The sequence below is a fragment of the Podarcis muralis genome, chromosome 16, assembly GCF_964188315.1.
Source record: "Podarcis muralis chromosome 16, rPodMur119.hap1.1, whole genome shotgun sequence".
Lineage (NCBI taxonomy): Eukaryota > Metazoa > Chordata > Lepidosauria > Squamata > Lacertidae > Podarcis > Podarcis muralis.
Genome location: NC_135670.1, coordinates 25693200 through 25715611, shown reverse-complemented (window position 1 = coordinate 25715611; position 22412 = coordinate 25693200). Strand labels below are relative to the sequence as shown.

Genomic DNA, 22412 nt, shown 5'->3' with positions numbered 1-22412 from the left:
GAGAGTTCCTTAGCAGGGTGTTCTGGGAAGAAGAAGGAAGAAGAAGATAGACTGGGATTCATCTTGGGCAGGTTGGCTGAAGGCTGGCTCCTGGTTGCTCTGCTATAGGGGACAAGCCCCTCTTGAAAGGACCATGCTGTAAGATCCGGGGTCCCTCCATGCAGACTGCAGGTGCAAATAGGTGAATAAACTCTATTTCTTAAAGCTGTGACAGTCTCCGCCGTGTCTCAATTCTCTGAAGGAACACAGACCCTGAGGGGCCGGCACCCGACTTTTATAACAGCATTCTCCTTTCAGCAGCGCCTCCGTAACATTCCTGCCCCAGAGGATATGAAGCCGCAATCTACTAAAGCTGACCATTTTTAAATCCGCAGGACCGGATAACTCGCGCCCAAATGTTTTAAAAGAATTGGCTGAGGAGCTTTCTGAACCGCTGAGGCTGATTTTAAGTAAATCATGGAATACTGAGGATATTTCAGAGGACTGGAAAAAGGCTGATGTCAGTGTTCCAGTGTTTAAAAAAAGTAAACGAAATGAACTCGGTAACTATAAGTCAGTCGCTGTTAACATCAATCCTGGGTGGAAATAATTAATGCATTAAAATGAGGATCCACTTAATCAAATAATTACAGGGTCTTAATACCAATAATTAGGGCTGGCAAGTGATTAAAGCCCTCTCCCATTGATTAATAATTTGTGTTTCATCCAATTAATTATTTGATTAAATCTAGATTTTTGCATATCAGCAAAACCTCAGCAGAAGTGCCCGTTTGAGTTCCTGGAGAATTTAATTTAACCACTCATAGTTCAAAGGAATATATAGAATTGATATGGGTTTTTATCATCCAGTACCTCGGGACCAGAAAGGCTTTGGAAAAGGTTTGTTTTTAATCAAAATTGTTCATTAAAATTGGCACCATCATTGAATCAAACCAGTGGACTGATCAGCCACTGATTAATATCTCCATCACTGATGATCATGCAAATCAATAAGGTTTTAGTGGGGTGTTTTGCCCCTCCCAAGCAAATTTGATACACACTTTGAAATTGGAGTACCAACGTGATTGATGTAAGTTGCTGCTTTAACATTACACACCTCTGTAAAGGGTCTGAAACAACTCAGCATCCCCTTCAGTTTGGTGAATTGACAAGGTGGAGAAGTAATCTAAGGGATAATATAATTCAGTCCTTTATAATTCTGGAGTCATAGAATTGTGGAGTTGGAAGGGACCCTGTGGGTCATCTAGTCCAACCCCCTGCAATGCAGGAATCTTTTGCCCAACATGGGGCTCGAACCCACAACCCTGAGATTAAGAGTCTCATGCTCTCCTGACTGAGCTATCCCAGCTATAAATGTCAAGGTTGCCACTTTTTTTATAGCGACCATGGGAGCCATTTAAAGCATGGCAGGACAGCCTTTGGGAATCCCCAGATCCTGCTGGACTATAACTCTGTAGCTTGTTAAGGGCACTGAGAGTTGCTAGAAGACTCCTATTCATCTCCCAGTTGCTGGAAATCATGGGAGGGAAGAGTGGTCCTGTGTTCGAATCCTGCCTGCAGGTTCCAACAGGCATCTGGTTGGCCACTATGAGAAAAGGATGCTGGACCTTTGGCTCTTCTTCAGTTCTTATGCAAAAGCACCTAGCCATGGCAGCGAATCATTTCACCTGTTGTGTCTGAATAAGCAAAGGCTTTCTCCGTTCAGTCTTTTGTGTGTGTGTCCTCTCACCAGTTATGTGTGTGTTTTTCTGCTTGTCCCTTGGAGCAAAACATCAAACATCAAACATCCTCAAAATAGCTTAAACTGCAGAGGAATTTTTATCTCACAGCAGAATCTCTCTCTCTCTCTCTCTCTCTCTCCCCCCTCCCTTCCTCTCTCTGCCCTCACACACAAATTCATGCCAGAAAACTGTGCAAGGGTTATTCTGAGATGGAGCCAATATTTGAAATCAGTCCCCCTTCTGTCTCTTTTCCTCTCCCTCCTCCCTACCTCTTCAAGAAGCCCGTTTGTTTATAAGAGCGTGATGTCAGGCTCTGGTTTAGTTTAGTTTCCTGCTCGGGGTGTCATTCCCCCCCCCCCTGCATTTCTCCCTTTCCCAATCATCATTTATTCAGCAATCTGTGATTTATCCCCCCCCCCCCCAACTCCCAAACTTGACAGCATTTCAGTGCAAACTTCTCCTGATAAACACATTTTTGTATGCAGCTTTGGCTGAAAATATGCACATTTTTGCAAGCTGTTTCCCTTAATAATGTGATGCATAGTTTTGTATGTTAGTTTTCACTCATTTTTAATGCACATTTTCCACTGATACATGTATTCATTGGTTGGTTGCGGGAAACCTCAGGAGGAGAGGTCCTGCTGGTGGGTTTTTTGTTTGGCCACTGTGAAAACAGGAGGCTGGACTGGACGGGCCATGGATCTGATCCAGCAGGCCTGAAACTGGTGAATGTTAAGACACTTTGCAAATTATCAGTTGAAATGGTAATTTTATGGTTTATTTTTTAAAAAACAACAACAAACAAACCCAATACTGCTTAATATCATAAAAATCTCTAAAGTGCCTTACAGGAAAAACAAACAAACAACAATAATAACAATTAAAACAGCAACGATTTCACTTAATATTTTGAGCTGTTAATCTCTTTCAGAAAGAATTACTGCACTGTTCTGAGTTGAAAAGCTTTTGTGCCCAGGCTAATTCTGGGGAATAATTTTCTCCAATTCATTGGCGCTAATTGATACGGATAGATACAAAATATAGACTACGATATATAATATGCAGTTGAAAACATTGACATTAGGATCCGTGGAGGGGCTGGGGGTGGAGGTCTCGGAATTCAGAGAAATCTCTTTATATGGAAATGTATTTGGTTTTGTTATAAATTTATATTTGGAAAATCAAATAAAAACGATTAAAAAAAGATATTGTAACCCCATTTGCACAGGCAGTTAAATTTATTTAGCTGTAGTAATTTGGTATAAAGCTTATGTGATCATTAAATGACAAAAAAGGCAAACATTCAATAAGATTACACACACACACACACACACACACACACACATATATACACACACACCGTATTTTTCGCTCTGTAAGACACACTTTTCCCCTCCTAAAAAGTAAGGGGAAATGTGTGTGCGTCTTATGGAGCGAATGCAGGTGGGAGGCTCTGCTCAGCGCTTCCTTTAAAGAGCTGCGTGGAGCGTGTGTGTGGCTCTTGGGGGCTTTTCCCCGAGGAAGGAGAGGGGCTGCCCTTCTCCCTCCTCGGGGAAAAGCCCCCAAGAGCTGCACACACGCTCCGCGAGCTCTTTAAAGGGGGCACGGCTCTTGGGGGAGCCTTACTCCCGCTGTCCTCAAAAGACTTTGCGCGGATATCCCAGAAGCAGCGATCCTGCTTGCTGTTCTGGCTTCAGCCTTCACCCCCCTGCCCGGGAGAGGCTGCCCGCAGCTAACCCATAAGCCAGGACAGTAAGAGGTTATCCCAGAAGCCAGATCCCTCTAGCTGTTCTGGCTTCTGGGATTCAGAATATTTTTTTTCTTGTTTTCCTCCTCCAAAAACTAGGTGTGTCTTATGGTCTGGTGCATCTTATAGAGCAAAAAATACGGTATACTTGGTCCACCCAGCTCCATATTGCCTACGCGGAGTAGCAGCAACTTTCCAGGGTTTCAGGCAGGGAGTCTTTTCCCAAAGACGCCAGGGAATGTGTACCTGGGACTTTCTGCATGCAAAGCAGTTGCTCTACCACTGAGCAGAGCCCAGGGCCAGGAGGGACATTGGACCATGAAGTATAACGGAGAGGGTTTCTCTTTGCTTCCGCAGTTGAAGTGAAAATCGAAGTGGTGCTGCCAGAGAAGGAGAGAGCCAAGGAGGAGATGTCGCCCAACGGGAAAGCCAGCCCCATCATCTACAAAGCCAATGGCACGTCTCGCCATTTCCAGCTTGAGGAATATCCGGTCGCCATCAACCCCTACCGGAACCTGAAGGACGTGGTTGAAGCCTCTGTTTGTTATGTGAAGGACCTCGACAATGGACAGTGAGTGTAGAGCGACAACGTATCTTAGGCACATTGCCTCTGAGATTTCACTGATGGAAATATGGAAGTCCTATTCAAGAAGAGCAACAATAATAGTAATACCCTTCTAAATTGCAACCCAGCCAAGATGTGTGGGGCATAAATGATAAATTTATGATTATGATTATGATTATGATTATTAAATCAGGACACTTCCAATATTTTATCTCTGCAAAATCCTTCAATCCAGTTGTTGTTTGCTTAAATTTGGAGCTAAAAGTCCAGTGGGGTATGTGTGTGTATGTATGTATGTATGTATGTATGTATGTATGTATGTATATGGGTTGCTATCTGATGTGAGGCGCTGGTGTTTGATAAGCCCAAACCCAATGCTTCCCTGGGTATTCAGAGCTACCTGTGTGGGTTTTTGTTCCAGCCTTCCTTCAAATATCCTTTTTTGTTTGTTTTTTGTTTACCATTTGTTTGTGTTGTCATAATGAAATTACACACACTTTGCGGTTTTTTGTATTGAATTGTAGCAGGGTTTCCTGTATGGCCCCCTTTCCTGGTACGGGTTCTTTGTATAATTCTTAACACTATTTCTACAAGGTGCATTTATTTTCATGTGTGTGTGTGTCTTTGTTTTATATATATACAAAACATTAAACATTAAAAAAACTTCCCTATACAGGGCTGCCTTCAGACACCATCTAACGATTGTATAGTTACTTATTTCCTTGGCTTGGGGGTTGCGTAACTCCATACCCTCCAACATTTCTTTAATGAAAATAGGGACATCCTAAGGAAAAGTAGGGCATTTCAGGATCAATTCAGAAATTGGGACGGATTTTGCAAATCTGTAAACACTTGGAGGGTCCATGTTACATACCACCATGTTTCATCCCTCCTTATTTGCAAGTCAGCTCATGCGATTTTCATTTAAATCAGCGTCTTCTTTTCCTTTTCCTTCTTTTCTTTTTCCTTCTCTTTCTTTTGGTGATATCTCCAGCTCAGGTGGTTTACATGCAATTTCTCTTTTGAAGATAGATCAGTATTTAGAGTCCCATTCTGCAGATCAGGAGACTGAGGGACCATCCTGCCTTCACATTTCTAGGCACAGGTCTGGGCTTTCCAGGTCTGTGTCCAAGTGCTTTCTTTTTTTGCCCCCGCAAAAACCTGCTCTTTACTGCTAAATCGGAACAAACAGCAATCCCTGGGAAACCTAAATTACCATTTGCTCCGATTCAGCAGCAAAGACTGAGTTTTCCTGCAGAACGCGGCAGGCCAAAAGGGGAAAAAAAGTCCTTGGATACGGACCAGGAAAGTGCAGACTTGTGCCTAGAAAGTGTGGGGCAAAAGGAAAATGTGGATAAGCTCCGAGACTGAAAGAGAGAAGCCTGAAGCCATCTCACAAGATTTGAGGCGAGATTTGAACTGTGGGCCTTCCTGGTTCCTGGCTCCATTGCTTAGGGCTCCATGTGACTCTCATTCTCAGCAGAACATCCTTGACTTTGCTAGGCTCCCTGTTAATCATGCAAATGTAAAACTCAGGTTTCCTTTGAGAAAATATTGATGCTGTTTTAATTCTGCCTATCCAGGATGCGAGAGGTGGATCTGGGCTGCGGGAAAGCACTTCTGGTCAAAGAAAACGGGGAGTTCTATGCCATGGGCCACAAATGTCCTCACTATGGTGCTCCGTTGGTGAAAGGTCAGTTTGCCCTATTATGAAAATGACACGTGTTCATAAAAAATAATAATCTTTTTATAAAACTGCAGGCTTGGGGAGTCCTTGTGCTTTCTGCGATTCTGTCACAGGAGTGCTGGGAAAGGTCGGAATGTGACTTGATTGCGGAATGCAGAATCTTGGCTTTCGTTTTTAAAAATAAACATGCAAGTTTCTAGCCCTCAAGACATGCTTGAAAGTGTTTGGGCAACAGCTGTTGAAGGCTTGGATGGGTGGCTGAAAAGAGTACAGTGGTACCTCGCAAGACGAATGCCTCGCAAGACGGAAAACTCCCAAGAAGAAAGAGTTTTCCGTTTTTCGAGGTGCTTCGCCAGACGAATTTCCCTATGGGCTTGCTTCGCAAGAAGAAAGGGGGAAATCTCCGGGGACCTCTTTTAAAATGCTGGCGGTCGGGAGCAAAGACCTTCGCCCACCGCCGGCCTTCAGAAGAGGTCCTGGACCTCTTCTGAAGGCCGGCGGGGGGCAAAAGTCTTTGCTCCCCCCCGCCTGCCTTCCCGGGACAGCGGAGTCTTCGCTGCCGCCCGCCAGCATTTTAAAATCGCCCCGGGACAGCGGAGAAGTCTCCGCTGTCCCGGGGGCTTTTAAAATGCTGGCGGTCGGCAGCAAAGCCCTCCTGTCCCCGGAGCTTGCGGGGCGGGAGGTGGGGAGAAGGGCTTTTCTTCCCACCGCCAGCCTTCAGAACAGCCTTCTGAAGGCTGGCGGTGGGAAGAAAAGCCCTTGTTCCCCCCCCCCCCCAGCCTTCAGAAGAAGTCGGGGGACAGACTGTCCCCGGACCTGGTCTGAAGGCAGTTTCCATAGGAACGCATTGATTGATTTTCAATGCATTCCTATGGGAAACCATGCTTCGCAAGACAAAAAACTCGCAAGAAGAAAAAACTCGCGGAACGAATTAATTTCATCTTGCGAGTTACCACTGTATTGTGAAGTCTTGATATCAGTAAGCAGGAAGATGCTGCCACACTAAAATATTGGGTTTTTACAAATGTGGGTGTTCTGTGGCACCTCCAACAGTTACAGTTCCATAGGGCTGGGAATGTCCCCTGCCTTAAACCCTGGAGAGCTGCTGCCAGTCATCATCATCATCATCATCATTTATACCCTGCCCATCTGGCTGGGTTTCCCCAGCCACTCTGGGCGGCTTCCAACAAAACACTAAAATACAATAGTCTACTCTATTAAACATTAAAAGCTTCCCTAAACAGGGCTGCCTTCAGATGTCTTCTAAAAGTTTGGTAGTTATTTTTCTCTTTGACATCTGGTGGGAGGGTGTTCCACCGGGCGGGTGCCACTATCGAGAAGGTCCTCTGCCTGGTTCCCTGTAACTTGGCTTCTCGCAGTGAGGGAACCGCCAGAAGGCCCTCAGCACTGGACCTGTGTCCGGGCAGAGCGTCAGTGTAGACAACACTGAAGAAGATGGACCAATGACAGCTTCCTATGTTCCCATGTAGACTCATTTCGACTTGTGTTCCTAACCTCCTTCCTGCAGGGGTTTTGTCCAAAGGACGTATCCGCTGTCCCTGGCACGGGGCTTGCTTTAACATCGGCACAGGTGACATTGAAGACTATCCAGGCCTGGACAGCTTGCCGAAATTTCAGGTAAGACCTCCAGGGTTAAGCCACAGCACTGCTTTGAAAATGGCACAGCAGGGTAATCACAGTCTCCAGCATCTGCCCAGGGTTTGGGGTGCCCAGGGAACAGGATGCCTTTATTGAGGTCCCTTTGTCCCAGAAAGGGTAGAAGGATTCTTTACTGGTTAGTCTGGTCTGTGCAAACTTGAGTTTGGTGTGCAAGGTGCCGCAGTAGAGATCATTCTGTCTGTAATTCAAGGGTTAACTCTGTTAGCGTTGAAGTCAGTTAGCCAAGAGGGAGAGAGGGGTGGAGATGTTGTTTGGCTTAGCAACCAGGCAGAGTGGCATGATGTTCCCTGAGGTAACACTCTGATTGGCTATGTGGCACTGAGGGAGTTTCTCCTCTGTATGTTAGTTGGAATGTCTCTCTGCTACGTAGAAGACCTGAAGTAAGAAAGATAAAAACCACTCTTTTCATTTCTCTTCAACTTATACACTATTTTGTTCATGTTCTTTGGGGCACTTTTATATGACAGTTTGCAGGTGTGAATTGCTTTTGGTGGGGGAATGTGTGTGAGGCATTTTGCCAGTCTGTCTGAATCTCATGTGACATTATTATTATTATTATTATTATTATTATTATTATTATTATTATACCGCCCTTCAGCATAAGATCTCAGGGTGGTTCACAGGAAAAAAATACAGGATAAAAGCCAATAAATAATCAAAACAAATATGAAAAACTTTGATTATAAAACCATTTTTAAAAAGAGAAATCAATTTATATTCCTAGGTGAAAATCGAGAAGGAGAAAGTGTACATCAGAGCAAGCAAACAGGTGAGATGACAGTTGAGATCCCTGTAAGGTGAAACCTTACAGCATGTGCCTAAGCCTCTTTTGTTGTTGTTTAGTCGTGTCCGACTCTTCATGACCCCATGGACCAGAGCATGCCAGGCACTCCTGTCTTCCGCTGCCTCCCGCAGTTTGGTCAAACTCATGCTGGTAGCTTCGAGAACACTGTCCAACCATCTCGTCCCCTGTCGTCCCCTTCTCCTTGTGCCCTCCATCTTTCCCAACAGGGAGTCTTCTCTTCTCATGAGGTGGTCAAAGTATTGAAGCGTCAGCTTCAGGATCTGTCCTTCCAGTGAGCACTCAGGGCTGATTTCTTTAAGAATGGAGAGGTTTGATCTTCTTGCAGTCCATGGGACTCTCAAGAGTCTCCTCCAGCACCACAATTCAAAAGCATCAATTCTTCGGCGGTCGGCCTTCTTTATGGTCCAGCTCTCACTTCCATACATCACTACCGGGAAAACCATAGCTTTAACTATACGGACCTTTGTCGGCAAGGTGATGTCTCTGCTTTTTAAGATGCTGTCTAGGCCTGTCATTGCCCTTCTCCCAAGAAGCAGGCGTCTTTTAATTTCGTGGCTGCTGTCACCATCTGCAGTGATCATGGTGGACCAAGTAAAGCCTCTTTACTCAGAAGTAAATCCCACTGAGTCCAATGGAACTTGCTGCTAAGTAAGAACAAATGGGTTGTGCCAATACAGAGCGCTGCCCAAAGCCAAAACTTTCTCAGGGATGCTTCTCCTGACCAAAAATAATGTCAAAACAAAAAAATTCCTTCCAGTAGCACCTTAAAGACCAACTAAGTTAGTTCTTGGTATGAGCTTTCGTGTGCATGCACACTTCTTCAGATACACTGAAACAGAAGTTGCCAGATCCTTCTATATAGTGAGAAGGTGGGGAGGGGTATTACTCAGAAGGGTGGTGGGAATGGGTGATTGGTAGCTGTTTTAGAAATAGACTGGAAAGAGAATTTCAGAAATAGACTGGAAAGAGAAGCTGCTGAATTGCAACTTATTACCAAACTTAAAACCATGGAGAGACCTGGTCTGAACAAAGACATTGGATTCTTATCTCATTATACATGACAAAGCCATTTTTCACCTTCTCACCCCTTGCTTTTTCCTGTAAGACCTATTGCAGTCGTTAAGAGTCGTCAACAGGCTCATCACAGCTATCTGCCAATCACCCATTCCCACCACCCTTCTGAGTAATACCCCTCCCCACCTTCTCACTATATAGAAGGATCTGGCAACTTCTGTTTCAGTGTATCTGAAGAAGTGTGCATGCACACGAAAGCTCATACCAAGAACTAACTTAGTTGGTCTTTAAGGTGCCACTGGAAGGAATTTTTTTGTTTTGACTATGGCAGACCAACACGGCTACCTATCTGTAACCAAAAATAATGTGTGTGTGAGTTGGCAGAGGAGTCGCAGAACTGTCGATTTGGACGGGACCTCGCGGGTCATCTAGTCCAACCCCCTGCCATGGGGGGAATCACAGAAGTGTGAAAGGTTTTCACTGACACCGTCTTCTTAATGGCTCCCTTCAGGCTCTTCAGACGCAGAGGAGGACCAAGGTGATGGCCAAATGCATCTCCCTCAGCAACTACAACATCAGCAGCACAAATGTACTCATCATTGGGGCAGGTACCGTGAGCCAGAGTGGGCTCCAAAAGCAGTCTGGGGTGGGATGGAGAGCAGGTGTTGGGTGAGGGGTGGCTTCACTGAAGAGACGGCACCCCCTTCAGGTCAGTTGCTGTACTGCAGGGAGGTTGGACCTTTTCCAGCTCGAGGGCCACATTGGCTGCTGGGAAACATTCCGAGGGCCAGCAGTCAGTGGTGGGCGGGGCCAGAGGCAAAACTGGGCGGAGCATTAGATGTGAATTTTGCCATTATTGCTGCTGCTGTTGTTATCATTAATTTATTTTATTTATTTTATATACCGCTCAGGTTGCAAAACAGTTTGCAACTATGCATTCAATCCCTAATTAAAACACCAGGCGATCCTCGTTTTGTACGGGGGGAACGTTCTGGACCCCCACGCATGTCAATGGGGCCTGTATAAAGCATATTACCCCACTCCACCCCCCCCATTCTGCCATTTTAGTGACATTTTAGGGGTGTTTTAGCCATGTTTCGGGGTTCGGCGCCATGCCCGCATGTGTGATCGCGCATCAGTCGGATGCGCATCAATTGGCCGTTGCCTGTACACAATAGCATCAAGGCATTCTAAATCAAAATATACAATTTATTTATTTTATGTCGTGGTTAGAGTGTCAGGCTTGGACCTGGGAGAGCAGGGTTCGAATGCCGCCACTCAACTAATGAAACTCGCTGGGTGTGACTAGGGACCAATCACTGCCTAATCAACCTCACAGGGTTGTTGTGAGGAATAAAAATGAGGAGGGGAGAACGACATACATCACCTTGCTCTCTTTGGAGAAAAAAGGTGGGAATAATAATAATAATAATAATAATAATAATAATAATAATAATAATTTATTATTTATACCCCGCCCATCTGGCTGAGTTTCCCCAGCCACTCTGGGCGGCTCCCAATCAGTGTTAAAAACAGTACAGCATTACATATTAAAAACTTCCCTGAACAGGGCTGCCTTAAGATGTCTTCTGAATATCAGGTAATTATTTATCTCTTTGACATCTAATGGGAGGGCGTTCCACAGGGCGGGCGCCACTACCGAGAAGGCCCTCTGTCTGGTTCCCTGTAGCCTCACTTCTCGCAATGAGGGAACCGCCAGAAGGCCCTCGGCGCTGGATCTCAGTGTCCGGGCTGAATGATGGGGGTGGAGACGCTCCTTCAGGTATACAGGACCGAGGCCGTTTAGGGCTTTAAAGGTCAGCACCAACACTTTGAATCGTGCTCGGAAACGTACTGGGAGCCAATGCAGGTCTCTCAGAACCGGTGTTATATGGTCCCGGCGGCCACTCCCAGTCACCAGTCTAGCTGCCGCATTCTGGATTAATTATAATAATAATAATACACGAACAAATACACTTCTTTCACAGGCCCCGCAGGACTGGTGTGTGCGGAGACGTTACGGCAAGAAGGCTTCTCGGATAGGATTGTGATGTGCACAATGGACAGGAACTTGCCCTATGACAGACCCAAACTAAGTAAGGTTGGTATTCTCCAGTTCGTTCTCCTTGTATCCTAAACTTGGTGGAGGGCAAATCCTAATCGAGGGAGAGCTAACTTGGTGCCATCTAGACATTGTCGGACTACAAATCCCATCAGCCAGCGTGGCCGATGGTCATTGATGATGGGAGTTGTAGTCCAGCAATATCTGGAAATCCCCACATCGGCTACCACTGGCATAAGCTCTTGTAGACTACAGTCCTCTCCAGCAGATGCACAAAGTTTTATCTTGAGTTACCAGACTATAATAAGATGATATTGAATTATAAAGAGGTGAAGGAAGAAGTGGGACATTTGTCCTGCGATTTGCAGGCATAGGTCTGAGAGCTTCTTCTTTCGTCCTGCCGTTTTTCCTGAGAAAACTCTTTTGTTTACTGCTGAATGAACATGAACCGGGTTTTCTGCAGATGGACGTTTGTTCTGATTCAGCACTAAACAGCAAGATGCAGCTGCAAATTCAACATCTTAAGTGGGTTTTAAGTACAGTGGTACCTCAGGTTACATACGCTTCAGATTACAGACTCCGCTTACCCAGAAATAGTGCTTCAGGTTGAGAACTTTGCTTCAGGATGAGAACAGAAATTGTGCTCCAGCGGCACGGCAGCAGCAGGAGGCCCCATTAGCTAAAGTGGTGCTTCAGGTTAAGAATGGACCTCCGGAATGAATTAAGTACTTAACCCGAGGTACCACTGTACTACATTATATAAATGGGGCACTAGAGGGCGATGGTGAGCTTATGGCAAATTCAATTTTTTCACGCTGAAAAAAAAAGCATTTTCACAGGTGTGTGTGTGTGTGTGTGTGTGTGTGTGTGCATGCATCTAGATTCCACCAAGGATTTCCTGGGGAAAGCAGTGAGATAAAATAAAAACCTATGTCTTGAAATCATGTGTCTTGAAATCAAGCACTCTTCCAACTTCCTCCCTCAGCTCTGTGTAAGGAGGAAGTTGGAGCAAGGATGCTCTCAGTGGTGGAATCTGGGCTCTCAGATTTCAGCGATGCCCTGTGCGGTGCTAAAATTTGGTGCCCCCACCTCTTGCGCTCCATTCCACAGCATTGTTGTGGGGCCCAGTTCAGCCAAACTAGCTGCATCTATCTGCTCTCAGTTCTTTTCGAGGCTCAGATGAATACCATTGGATCTGACTTTTGAAGTGTCTATGTCCACATGTTCTTTCTTTCAGTCTCTTGAGGGGTGGGCTATAGGGGGGCTGATCTGGTGCGGGGGGTGGGGGGGAGGGAAGTGATCAGAAGGGGTGAACAGTCATTCAAATATCCAAAAGTACCCTCTGGGTCAAAAAATAATAACCAGCAACCCCCTGCTTTTGCTAAGGACAAAAATGGGTTTTCGTTTCAGTCGATGGATTCTCACCCTGATCAGATTGCCTTGCGACCGAAGGAATTCTTTCGTACATATGACATCGAGGTCCTGACAGAAATGCAGGTGTGTCTGTGTGTCTGTGTACAAGGGGTGGAAGTTTTGTATTAGTGATATTCTATACTCCCAGTTTGAATTCTCAGCTTTCGTCGGGAGCTGCCTCATACCGTGTAAAACCATTGCTTCCATCTAGCTCAGTGTTGTTTACACTGGCCGGCAGCAACCCTTCCAGGGTTTTTCAGGCGGAGAGCTCTCCCAACCCTAGCCCTAGAGATGCTGATGGGCACTGAACCTGGGACCTTCTGCACAGTTCGGTCCTTAGCTTATTACGTTTTCGGATGTTCCTTAAGATGTTCTGTTGAATAATCCTTTGGGAATTGTTTCAGGTGGTGGCTGTGGACGTCAAGAACAAGACAGCCGTATTCAAGGACGGGTTTAAAATGGAGTATAACAAACTGCTACTTGCCACTGGGAGCATGTAAGTGACGAGCAGGAAGTTTTTGGGCACCCAAAGTTTTGACCTTAAGAGAAAGGTCATGGATGGTTATTAATTTATTATGTATTATTTGCTTCATTTATATACCACCTTTATCTCCCAAGGCCTCACGGTGTATATAGTTCTCCTCCCCGCATTCCATCCTCACAACAACCCTGTGAGGTAATAATAATCATCATAATAATTTATTCTGTATACCTCACCCCTCTGGCTGGGTTTCCCCAGCCACTCTGGGTGGCTCCCAACAGAATATTAAAAACACAATAAAACATCAAACATTAAAAACTTCCTGATACAGGACTGCCTTTAGATGTCTTCTAAAGGTCAGATAAAGGATGCAGGTGGCGCTGTGGGTTAAACCACAGAGCCTAGGACTTGCCAATCAGAAGGTCGGCAGTTCGAATCCCTGCGACGGGGTGAGCTCCCATTGCTCGGTCCCAGCTCCTGCCAACCTAGCAGTTCGAAAGCACAAAGTGCAAGTAGATAAATAGGTACCACTCTGGCGGGAAGGTAAACGGCGTTTCCGTGTGCTGCTCTGGTTCGCCAGAAGCGGCTTAGTCATGCTGGCCACATGACCCGGAAGCTGTCTGCGGACAAACGCCGGCTCCCTCGGCCAATAAAGCGAGATGAGTGCCGCAACCCCAGAGTCAGTCACGACTGGACCCTTTACCTTTACCTAAAGGTCAGATAGTTGTTTATTTCCTTGACATCTGATGGGAGGGCGTTCCACAGGGTGGGCGCCACTACCGAGAAGGTCCTCTGCCTGGTTCCCTGTAACCTCACTTCTTGCAGGGAGGGAACCACCAGAAGACCCTCAGAGGAGGACCTCGGTGTCTGGGGCTGAATGATGGGGGTGGAGACGCTCCTTCGAGTAGGTTAGGCTAAGAGATGTTGGCTGGCCCAAGGTCACCCAGTGAGCGTCGTGACTTGAGAGGGGATTCGAACCCTGCTCTCCCAGTCCAACACTCTAACCATTAACAGCACATTGGTTGTGAGCTCTCTTTCTGTGGTGCGTTGAATGCAGCACAGGAAAGTATGAGACTGCCATATACTTAGATCATTGGCCCATTTAGCTCAGTATAGTCCACACTGACTGGCAGCAGTGGCCGTCGAGCGTTTCAGGCTGGGAGTCTCTCTCAGCCCTACCCAGAGATGCCGTTAGGGATTGGACCTGGACCTTCTGCATTCCAAGCAGGTGCTCTACCTATGTGGAACGACCAGGACTTTGGGGCCACCTTGGAGTGGCTGTGTATTTTGAAGTCGTTTTTTCTGTGATCGGTATCCACATTACAAAATCTGGACGTCTGCCAGACTTTGATCTTGTAGAATTCTGTTTTGGCTACAGTCTTGCTCTGCCATCACATCTTTCCAGGCCCAAAACCCTTAGCTGCAAAGGCAAGGAAGTGGAGAACGTTTTTAACATCCGGACGGTGGAAGACGCCAACCGAGTGGTGAAGCTAGCCACCAGCAAGAACGCCGTGGTTGTTGGAGCCTCTTTCCTGGGTGAGCCTCTCTCTGCAAGGAAGGACGGTCAGATCAAAGAATTTACCGTATTTTTTGCTCTATAGGACGCACTTTTCCCCCTCCAAAAATTAAGGGGAAATGTGTGTGCGTCCTATGGAGCGAATGCAGGCTCCTTGGCTTCAGCGATAGCAACGCGAAGCCTTCGAAGTGCAGAGGGGGCGCTCCCTCCGCGCTCTGGAGGCTACGCGTTGCTTTCGCTGAAGCCTGGAGAGCGAGAGGGGTTGGTGCGCACCGACCTCTCTCGCTCTACAGGCTTCAGAGATAGCCTCCTGAAGCCTTTGGAGCGCAGCGGGAACTCGCGCTGCGCTCCGAAGGCTTCAGGTTCCTTTTGCTGAAGCCGGAAGAGCAAGACTCTCCTGGCTTCAGCAGAGAGGGAGAGCTGCGCAGCGCCCCTTCAGCCAAGCGGGAGGAGAAATGGAAGGGGCTCCGTTTCTCCTGCCGCTTCGCTGAAGAGGCGCTGAGCAGAGAGGCGGAGAATATTTTTTTCTTGTTCTCCCCCTCTAAAACAAGGTGTGTCCTATGGTCGGGTTCGTCCTATAGAGCGAAAAATACGGTACATACCCAGGATAAGGCTTGGCCTGCCTACATTTTTTACTAGTTGCACAAAACAAATGAAATACTGTGAAAATCCCTGAAACGAGAAGTAATCGACTAGAAATTTTATCTTATGGAAATAAACGAAATAATAAAAATCAAAAAGTTTAAGGAAAAAATTAGAAAAACCTAAAATTGAACAAAGCCTTAATGGGATGCCGGCTGCAAACCGAATTTACAAAAAAGGGTTTGGAAACCGAAATGGCAAGTTTTAGACAAGTTTTAGAAATGCTCCCATAGTCTAGATGTTACTGCTGATGTTAAAGATAAGTCTTTACCCCTTTTTTGTAAATTCAGTATTAGAAACTTTACCTTTGAGTCCTCAATCCTTTATTATTGCGCTTTGCTTCACCTAGGTCGAGCTAGGATTATAATACTTCAGAATTTTTGGGCGTTCTACCCCCCTTTTTTGAATTTTGGTCATTTAAGGTTTATGATTTTTCTATTTCCTTCTGAGGAAACTGAATAGTTCAGTGAAACGAGGTTTGTAGCCGGCATCCTGTTAAGGCTTTGTTCAATTTTAGGTTTTTCTAATTGTTTCCTTAAACTTGTTGATTTTTATTATTTAGTTTATTTCCATAATATTTCTAGTCAATTACTTCTCATTTCAGGGATATTCACAGTATTTCATTTGTTTTGTGCAATTTCTCTGTTCCATGACTGTCTTTTTTCTACTACATTTTTGACTAGGGTTTTTCATATTTCTTGTTGCTGTTGGAACATAACCTGTTGCTCCCTACAGCAGAAAATATGCTGCTTTTAGATGTTTTAAACTGTGGCGGGGTGAGGTAGCATTCGAACCCTAGGCCACACACTCTAACTACTAATTGTACTGGTTCTATTTTAAATCCAGTTTGATACATTTATACACCTGACTGTGGATTATTACCATTATTATTTCAAGTCCTCATGAAAATTCATCAGTGTTTTTATTGCGCTTTCACCTGCTTATTCTCCTACACAATTTGCTGTAATATATACAGGTGTTGTTGTTTTCTGCAAAACAATATCTCCTTATGTAAAGCATGTTAAGTATTATATTTTCACAAATATATGCATTTCTATGCATGCTGTCAGGGGCTCAGGAGCAGAGACACAGGGGAGAGAGGGGATGGAGAGCGAAGGGGAAGAATCTGAGGGCAGCATAGGGGAGTATGAAAGTGGCCCGAGAGATTCCATGAGTCTCTCCAGCGAATCAGAAGATTCCCAGAGGGGGGCGCCGATGGCCAGGGCAAGGGGGGTCCCAGGGGGGACACACCAGAAGCAAGGGGCCAGCGGGGACTCCCAAAGCAGCAGCGGGAGAGCAGGACTAGCTCCTCCACCAGAGCGTAGTGAGGGGGAAGAGTCACATGTATCAGGGCCAGCTTCCCCTCCAGCAGGGAGAGAGGATGAGTCAGGGGTGGCCACGCCTCCATCGCAGAGTGAGGGAACGGAGGGAGAGTCAGGTGCAGCTAGCCTCCCCGAAGGGGGAAGCAGTGACAGGAGCAGTGTAACGGTCAGGAGGAAGGTGGCCGGCTGGGCGCGCACGCCAAATTCGAATGTACAGGCGCGCGGCACAGCAGGAAACCCGGATGGGGAACCAGGTCCTAAAGCCCGCCGGAGGCAGGGGGAAGACTCAGGGGACTCAGCGTCAGAAGAGTCTAGGAAGGGGAAGACCCCAGCGGACAGGCGGACCCAGAGGAGAAGAGAGCAGAGGAAGAGGTGGAGCAAGGCTAGAGTCTTAAACTGGTGTCTGGGGGGAGGAGACTCAGACGGAGCTTCGGCGGTCTAGAGTTTGAGACGTAGAGCTGCGCGCCGCGGCTGTGAAAAAGAAACTGAGCTTCAATAAAGACTGTTTTATATAACAACGAACTGGCGTTGGTCCTTTGTGAGCTGGGACCTAGGGCAGCTCTGACACTTGCGTATGCATAGTTGAAGAACTACATCATAAAATTCAGGGAAGTTTGAATTTTCAATGGATAGTTGCGCTTCATTTCACGTATTGTTTCGGGAAGTGCATTCCTTAGCACTTCCTTGGCGTGGTTTCCTCCGTGGAAAGTTTTACTTTTTCTCGTTTCTGTTTTCCAGGCATGGAGGTTGCTGCTTACCTCGCGGAGAAGGCGCATTCCGTCTCTGTGGTGGAGCTGGAGGAAGTTCCCTTCAAGAAGTTCTTTGGGGAGAAGGTTGGCCGAGCCATCATGAAGGTAGCAACAGATATGGAAAGTTACCGTATTTTTCGCTCTATAAGACGCACCTGACCATAGGACACACCTTGTTTTAGAGGGGGAGAACAAGAAAAAAAAATCTCCCCCTCTCTGCTCAGCACCCCTTCAGCGAAGCAGCAGGAGAAACGGAGCCCCTTCCATTTCTCCTCCCGCTTGGCTGAAGGGGTGCTGCGCAGCTCTCCCTCTCTGCTGAAGCCAGGAGAGTCTTGCTCTCCCAGCTTTAGCAAAAGGAACCCGAAGCCTTCGGAGCGCAGCGTGAGTTCCCGCTGCACTCCAAAGGCTTCAGACGGCTATCTCTGAAGCCTGGAGAGCAAGAGGGGTCGGTGCACACTGACCCCTCTCGCTCTCTAGGCTTCAGCAAAAGCAACGCAGGTTCCTTCGGGTTCCTTTCGCTGAAACCAGAAGAGTCTTGGCTTCAGCGAAAGGAACCCGAAAAGGCTTCAGGCGGCTATCCCTGAAGCCTAGAGCGAGAGGGGTCAGTGCGCACCGACCCCTCTCACTCTCCAGGCTTCAGCAAAAGCAACTCAAAGCCTCTGGAGTGCGGAGGGAGCGCTCCCTCTGTGCTTCGGAGGCTTCGCGTTGCTATCGCTGAAGCCAAGGAGCCTGCATTTGCTCCATAGGACGCACACACATTTCCCCTTAATTTTTGGAGGGGAAAAAGTCCGTCCTATAGAGCAAAAAATACGGTAACCTGTGAGAGCTCCTAGAATCATAGAATTGTAAAGGTGGAAGGGACCCTAAGCGGTTATTAAACCACTTCTTAAAAAAACACACACATCTTTGGACCTGGCCGATATGGCCAATTATCGCCCAATCTCAAATCTCCCATTCTTGGAGATTCCATTCATATGTCAAGGAAATAAGCAACTATCTGACTTTTAGAAGACATCTGAAGGCAGCCCTATTTAGGGAACTTTTTAAAGGCCTGATGTTTTTATTATGTTTTTAGATATGCTGTAAGTCACCCAGTGTGGCTAGGGAAACCCAGCCAGATGGGCAGGGTATAATAATAATAATAATAATAATGTCATCCAACCACCTTCAAGGCAGGAATACGTAGCTGTCCCATGCAGGGATCAAACCTGCAATCTTGGCATTATCAGAACCATGCTCTGGCCAACTGAGCTATTCAGACTGACTGTAGCTGTCTTTTTGAAAAATGTCTGCGAGGAAGGGAAATTTTGACCGATAATTTGAGGATCCATTATTGAATCTAGTATAGGGGGGATTTATTATTATTTTATTCTCTTTATTTAATTTTATTCTGTAATATTTATACGTTACTTTTTATTTATTACAAACTTTTCTGATTGTTTTTCTTTAAAAAACAATTACTAAGCATAATGTGTTGTCTTCCAGGACAAATGCATGTACAGGTGTTAAGTCTTGTATGCAATTATGCATGTAAACATCAAAACAGACTTGGAAAATCTTCTACTTTGCAGACTGAGCTCACATCCACACAACTTGATTGTAAAAAAACAACAACATCCGTGTGGTTGACATAGAGAATAAAACAATAATGTAATCAGTAAATACAGTTAAAAGCAACTATTTATTATTTTAAGGTAAAGGTAAAGGTACCCCTGCCCGTACGGGCCAGTCTTGCCAGACTCTAGGGTTGTGCGCTCATCTCACTCTATAGGCCGGGAGCCAGCGCTTTCCGCAGACACTTCCGGGTCACGTGGCCAGCGTGACAAGCTGCATCTGGCGAGCCAGCGCAGCACACGGAACGCCGTTTACCTTCCCGCTGGTAAGCGGTCCCTATTTATCTACTTGCACCCGGAGGTGCTTTCGAACTGCTAGGTTGGCAGGCGCTGGGACTGAACGACGGGAGCGCACCCCGCCACGGGGATTCGAACTGCCGACCATGCGATCGGCAAGTCCTAGGCGCTGAGGTTTAACCCACAGCGCCACCCGCGTCCCATATTTATTATTTTATATACTGCTTAATGCCCAAAAATAGACTTCTAAGTGGTATACAAATTATTATTATTATTATTATTATTATTATTATTATTATTATTATTTCCCCATCACTCTGGGCGGCTTCCAACAAAGATTAAAAATACATTAAAATGTCACACATTGAAAACTTCCCTAAACTTTGCTGCCTTCAGATGTCTTCTAAATGTCAGGTAGTTGTTTATCTCTTTGACATGTGATGGGAGGGCGTTTCACAGGGGGGGCGCCACTACCGAGAAGGCCCTCTGCCTGCTTCCCTGTAGCTTTTTTTATTCATTTAAAAGCAATGAATATATTAGCAAGGCATAAAACCAGTTACCTACGCAAATTATTCAAATATAGAATCAAATATTTGTGGAGTTGAATGGAACCCTAAAGGTCATTAATCCAACTGCATGCAATGCAGGAATCACAGTTAGATAATCTCTGACAGATGCCCCCCCCCCAAAAAAAAACAGCTGTTTAAAAACCTCCAAGGAAGGAGAGCCCATAATTAAAATATGCAGGGAAGAGGGCTTTAACCCTTTGTTTCCCACTGTAGTCTTGATCTGTTGGGGGGCAGCAATTTTATGTAACGGTGTGATTTGCTGCCACTATGTGACCATAGTTGTGTGAATGGTTAAAATCCCTCCACCTGCCATGCTAGGGTTCTGATCTGGATTGGGGCCCCAACTGCGGCCATTTATCTTTAAAAAGAAGAGCTGCGGCTCCAATCTGGTGGAATGCTCTGTCACAAGAGACTAGGGCCCTGCGGGACCTGACATCTTTCCGCAGGGCCTGCAAGACAGAGTTGTTCCACCAGGCCTTTGGTCAGGGCGCAGCCTGACTCCCTCCTCTGGCAACCTGCACAGAATTTTGCTTAATCGGTTGCCATCAATTTGATTTTAATTAATTTTATAATGAAATATTTTTAGAATGTGTGATTATTTGACTGTTTGATTATTTGATTGTTGTTAGCCGCCCTGAGCCTGGCTTCGGCTGGGGAGGACGGGATATAAATAAAATTTATAATAATAATAATAATAATAATAATAATAATAATAATAATAATAATAAATCCTATGCTTAAGAGCACCAGTCCAGAGCTAATGCATAATCTTCCTCCTCCCTCTCCTTCTCTCTCTCTCTCTCTCTCTTGCTCACTCTTGGACAGATGTTTGAAAACAATCGGGTAAAATTCTACATGCAGACGGAAGTCTCGGAACTGCGGGAACAGGAGGGCAAGGTAGGTTTGTGTGCAATGACCTTTGAGCACCATCTGTTGGATTTCCAAGGTCTTTGCCTTTGTCATTCTGTGCTTCTTGGCCTGCTGGGGCTGATGGGAAGGCAATTCTATGCCTTGCATTGATCTAGAAAGAATCTAGTCCCATGCAGAACCGGGGGGGGGGGGGAGACATCTGTGGAGGCACTGCTGTCTAAGTTTGCTTGCGGAGGTCTTCTTTTTTCTTCCTATATACATAAAAACGTAACGGTGTCGTCACGCTCTGCAGTTTGCAGAGCGGCCGGTGGGCAGCCAATCCAACTGCAGTAAGGGTTAGCTGCGGAGATTGGGGAGAGGGGCTTCTCACACAGTAGTTGAGCAAGCTGTTGCATGAAGACCCTGCTTCCTTTAAGTTAGGGACGCATCCAGAGGTACCACTGTATATCGGTAAATGGTGATGTTTTATCTGGTGATATATCATGATGTTGCAAACCAGATATCACTCATCCTAGTGCAGGTACAGCCACATTTCTCACTAGACCCACAAATGGTATAGCCTACAGCAGCCTTCCCCAACCTGATGCCCTCCAAAGGTTTTGAATTACAACTCCCATCAGCACCATTCATCCAAAACACTCGGAGGGCACCAGACTGGGGAATGGTTTCATAGGACAACTTTTCCATTCTTTATTTCCTGGTTTCACAGTGTGGGGTGGACTACCCTGTGAATGAAATAAAAGGATATAAGACCTGGGCAAAATGGGCTGCGGCTCATCTTTCCAATTACTACCATTTCCTACTTTTTCTCTCTCCCTTGAAGCTAAAGGAGGTTGTACTGAAAAGTGGCAAAGTCCTCCGAGCCGATGTCTGCGTCATAGGCATAGGTAGGTGGCCATGTAAAACTTTACTTCTCTGGAATCCTTCATATGGGGGGGGGGGGTTCATGGGCTGCTATGCACCCTACCTGTGGACCATCCATTGCAATATCTTTTGCAACAAAACACTTTCGCATTTCCCTTTCTCATTCATTGATGGAGAACGGTCGGGGCGGGGAGCGCAGTAGGAAATTTTGGCACACCGCTACTGTAAATTCCTCATCAACTAGGTTGCTTATCTATTTCGTAAAATTCATATTCCGCCGGATTGTAAAACGTCAACAACAATGCCTCAAAGCGGTTTGCAAAAAGAAGAAAACAATAAAACGATCAGTAAAAACATTCAAAAAGCTAAAATCAGCAATAAACTAAAAGCAGATGAAAATATACAGCAACATTCTACATGTCTGGGTAGGTTTGCCTAGACGTTGTTGTTTTTTAGCAGGTGCTGAAAAGAGTACAGTCAAGGCGCTTTCTTTTGGCCAGGAAACCAAGAATTGTTGTTGGAGACAGGGGGCGGTCAGACGCTGGGACTTAGGGCCAGGCCGGTGGTGCTCATGTTGGCCTGGGTAGCTCAGTTAGAGCAAGGTGCTGCTCTTGCCAAAGCTGCAAGTTGAATTCCCGTTTGGGACAGCTGCATATTCCTGTGGGTTGTACTAGGTCATGGGTAGGCAAACTAAGGCCCGGGGGCCGGATCCGGCCCAATCGCCTTCCAAATCCGGCCCACGGACGGTCCGGGAATCAGCGTGTTTTTACATGAGTAGAATGTGTCCTTTTATTTAAAACGCTTCTCTGGGTTATTTGCGGGGCCTGCCTGGTGTTTTTACATGAGTAGAATGTG

At 46.0% G+C, this 22412-nt stretch overlaps 1 protein-coding gene across 4 annotated transcripts in view; it reads left to right on the top strand.

Annotated features, from left to right (window-relative positions):
- AIFM3 (AIF family member 3) overlaps positions 1 to 22412 on the top strand; it is a 58250-nt gene that overhangs the window by 25375 nt on the left and 10463 nt on the right. Inside the window, exons 3-15 of one of the 4 annotated variants that reach the window (XM_077920732.1) lie at positions 375 to 524; positions 3826 to 4039; positions 5617 to 5726; positions 7249 to 7358; positions 8125 to 8169; positions 9731 to 9827; positions 11208 to 11320; positions 12692 to 12778; positions 13099 to 13190; positions 14581 to 14711; positions 17394 to 17509; positions 20649 to 20720; positions 21517 to 21580. In XM_077920732.1, the coding sequence (XP_077776858.1) occupies positions 375 to 524; positions 3826 to 4039; positions 5617 to 5726; positions 7249 to 7358; positions 8125 to 8169; positions 9731 to 9827; positions 11208 to 11320; positions 12692 to 12778; positions 13099 to 13190; positions 14581 to 14711; positions 17394 to 17509; positions 20649 to 20720; positions 21517 to 21580 (1401 nt within the window). Of the gene's footprint in view, positions 1 to 374; positions 543 to 3825; positions 4040 to 5616; positions 5727 to 7248; positions 7359 to 8124; positions 8170 to 9730; positions 9828 to 11207; positions 11321 to 12691; positions 12779 to 13098; positions 13191 to 14580; positions 14712 to 17393; positions 17510 to 20648; positions 20721 to 21516; positions 21581 to 22412 lie in introns of those variants that run through there. The other 3 variants (XM_028710518.2, XM_077920735.1, XM_077920734.1) reach the window with 3 other exon arrangements.